Source organism: Triticum urartu, unplaced genomic scaffold, assembly GCF_003073215.2.
Source record: "Triticum urartu cultivar G1812 unplaced genomic scaffold, Tu2.1 TuUngrouped_contig_5601, whole genome shotgun sequence".
NCBI lineage: Eukaryota > Viridiplantae > Streptophyta > Magnoliopsida > Poales > Poaceae > Triticum > Triticum urartu.
Genome location: NW_024116289.1, coordinates 1 through 3520, shown reverse-complemented (window position 1 = coordinate 3520; position 3520 = coordinate 1). Strand labels below are relative to the sequence as shown.

Here is a 3520-nt window from a genome sequence, read left to right as displayed (position 1 = left end):
ACATGCCCACGAGGCCACGACAACATAGAAACCAACAACACCACAACGAGGACGGAACACTAATTCCACTGGGCCGACGCCTCCACCATCTGCACAAACAAGAGAACATAACCTAGTAGACCAAATCTCTCCCATCAAGCGCAAAGATCCATGGTCTCTCCCCTGTCTTTCTATGCCAATAAAACTTTGCAAGAGTAAACTTCACACAACTGCGAGAGAAAGCTTTGTGTTTAGTTTTGCAGACTTTTACTCTTCAAAAATATATCACGCACACAAAGCTTAATCAAATAATAGCAAAACATGGGCCACCCTCTTGTATGGTAAGTTAAACATCTTCATGTAGCCAACCGGGTCGCTACCAAGTACACGCAAATTATCTGGTACACATATCCATGTAACAAATTAATGAAAAAATGTCATCCTGACGCATTTGTCTAATAGATTATCTCATACGATTCTAAAGCAACCAAGCAGCCATGCAGGAGAGGATGTTGCTGTCGCTAACAGTGTCATTTCTAGAAGATTTAAATCTAATGAACACTCAGAAAAACCCATCTTGAAAAGCGTCTATTATCTATATACACATGCGGCAACAGAGTCAGACCATCGGTACATCCACACCACAATGCGCACATTGCAAGCCTCCAGTTCAAATTATGCCGATTATAACTTCTAAGCATGCAACTCCATGACAAACGCAGCATCCTCTGAAGCATCACCACCGATGGCTATGAATCATGGCCATTGGCAGCAGGAGCAGGAGCTACTGGCGCTTCTGGTGCAGCTTCTAGTGCGAGATGTTGCTGCTCAGCAGTGGGTGCTTCAGCAACTCCATTCTGCTGCAGGGTATGAGAATTATATTCAAATGAGATAACTGAACCGGTCAAAATACAGAAAGAGAATCTTTATTCTTTGAAAATGATAACCATATGAAGTTTGTACTTCGAAAAAATTCTAGCCCTCTAATTTCGACAGGGACATGTATATTTGTTGTAGTTTCATCAAGAGTTCAAAATAGAAGCTTCTAGCAGTTCAGAAAACGGTACACAATTTCGACTTCAGGTTATGAAAATATACAAAAATAGTAAATTATATACTCCCTCCGTTCCTTTACATAAGGTTTTGTTTTTTCAAAAGTCAAATGAGTGCATATTTGACCAAGTTTTTAGAAAAATATATCAATATCCACAATACGAAATTTATATCATTTGATCCGTCATGAAAAGTAGTTTCATATTTTATCTATTAGGTATTGCAGAAGTTGTTATTTTATTCTATAGTCTTGGTCAAACATTCAAATGGTTGACTTGCACGGAAAACAATACACCTTATATTCTGGAACGGAGGGAGTACATCAAATCTGATAAGGTAGGCTGTTAATCTAATGGAAGGGGAGAATTAGTGCTTACAGCGTCATCGGTTGCTGGCGGCACAACTTTCAAAGGTGTATGACCTTTGACCTCTCTCATCATACCCTAGGAAGGAGGAACACGTTGAAGAATCATTAACATATCAATATGTAAATGCAAAGTCAGGCATGAGGTACTCTAACATTGTGACTATTTCCTGTATTGATGTCATTTCATTGAAGTACTAACCCAACAATTTAGGTGGAAATTTCAACCGGGGGGGTGTTCAATTTTCTTATTTTCACGAAGCTCATGTTACAAATCAGGCTAGCTGAAAACAAATTACTGACAACATGTAGTTTATCACCTAGTATCCAGAAGAAAATAAACAAGCACATTGTTGCTGATGAAGTTAAAACCATCTTATCAGAATATCAGAGAACCAGCATCCAACGTAATAGACGGTACAGAAGGATATATTGTTACAGTTGGACTGTAGACAACTAAGAGATTGTTACTTATTGATGTTAAGGGAGACGGGACCTCTTTACAATATATAGGTTGTGCAACAACAGAGCCTGCTGTAGTGCTGTGGATGTTGGTACAAACAACAAGGTAAATGAACATACTAACACAGTACCACAAGAATTTTAAGTACCTTATTTGCCCACGCGAGCCCACATGCATTGCACAAAGTCCTTGGTCCATCCGGTCCTCGACGCATCATAGGTGTATTGTTAGAACTAATACCACAATGCTGGCAGCTGAAAGAATTGGATAGTGAAACAATTATCAAAGACAGTTTTGCTAAAGCACATCTAGATGTGCCCTAAGTATTGCACATCTAAGTCTTGTGCCAATGATTTTTGATTCGTGCAGGTATTTTCTTTCTTTTTTCTTTTCCTTTTCTATGCTTGATTGAGTCACTTAGATGTGCAATAACTAGGGTACATTGTATTCTGAAGCAAGCTGTTGCTACAGATAAACAGTGACATGTACAAATAGAAGTGTTCAAAAAGCATCTCATATCATCCAATGATCACAGGTACTTCAACTAATACCAACAAAATTTTCGGTAAGCAACAACCGAATAGCAAAAAATAGTGAGTGCGAGCCTTGGTAACAATGATAGATGCATGTCTTCAAGCTAGCATTTTCATTCACTGAATTCAGTTCTATGTAGCATCATATCATGAGCTTACGGGACAACCTTGTACACAAGAGTATCCAGATAGTGATATAGAGCCAAGAGTATCCAGATAGTGATATAGAGCCAACGAGAAGCCAGGCAACTAACGCACTGCACTAGACACTAAACCATGCATTGTTCATAACAGCAAAGCTCCTAGCTATCCTGCGCAGGCATATGGGGACATCACACCGAACCTAACTTCGGTACTGATTTACAACAAAATCATTTATTCACAATATGCAAATATCGTCATTCTCAACTTATGGAATCCGGATAAAAGAAATTTTCAAGTGCTTACATATAATCAGTACAACAGTTTGTGGACTTACACAGGCGCCGAAAGAGGTCGACCTTCCACTGCACCCCAATCCGAATTAGCCGCAGCTGCGGCTTCTTCGGCCTTTGCTTTTGATGATGTGAACTGACCTTTATGGCGCTGCATCCTGCAAATGGGTGAACAAAAGTATGTATAGTCATGACACAGCATGCAAAGGGCAGAGCTAACTTTTATGTTACCAAGCTAGCACTGACCTATGTGCAACTTCCTTCCTAACAGAATAGCGGATCTTCTTATCGAAGTTCCTTTCCTTGCGCTTTTCGCGGAACCTCATCAGTGATGCCATCCGATGTGAATTCAACCTCTATATCACAGAGTACACAATGACATGAGCACCACATAATTCGAAAGCTTCTCAACGGACAAATGATACAGCTCACCAAGAGAGGTCTAAACCTTACTGTATGATGCTGAAGACGACGGCCCCACGCCCATACCCGGGCCGAGCTCCCTTCCTCCAAGCAATAAGAGAACCGCTTGCACCTGACAAGTTACCAAATCAAAGGATTCATTTCCATCCAATCAAAGTACATCAGGGCAGGAGAGCGGAATTTGCAGGGAAGGGATCAGAGGCGCGGCACCTTCTCGGCAGACACAGACTCGAAGACGAACACCTCGCCCTGGAAAGAGAGCGTGAGCGTG

The 3520-nt window shown here is 40.8% G+C and overlaps 1 protein-coding gene across 1 annotated transcript; it reads right to left on the bottom strand.

The window, feature by feature from the left end:
- Positions 1-316: 316 nt before the first annotated feature.
- On the bottom strand, positions 317-3516 carry LOC125529440 (GATA transcription factor 17-like; the record flags this gene model as incomplete). Its single annotated transcript, XM_048693849.1, has 7 exons — positions 317-839; positions 1410-1475; positions 2008-2113; positions 2871-2984; positions 3073-3182; positions 3275-3361; positions 3460-3516. Coding segments are annotated over 7 exons (651 nt in total), but the record flags the coding sequence as incomplete, so codon positions are not given.
- Between the last annotated feature and the right edge of the window lie 4 nt (positions 3517-3520).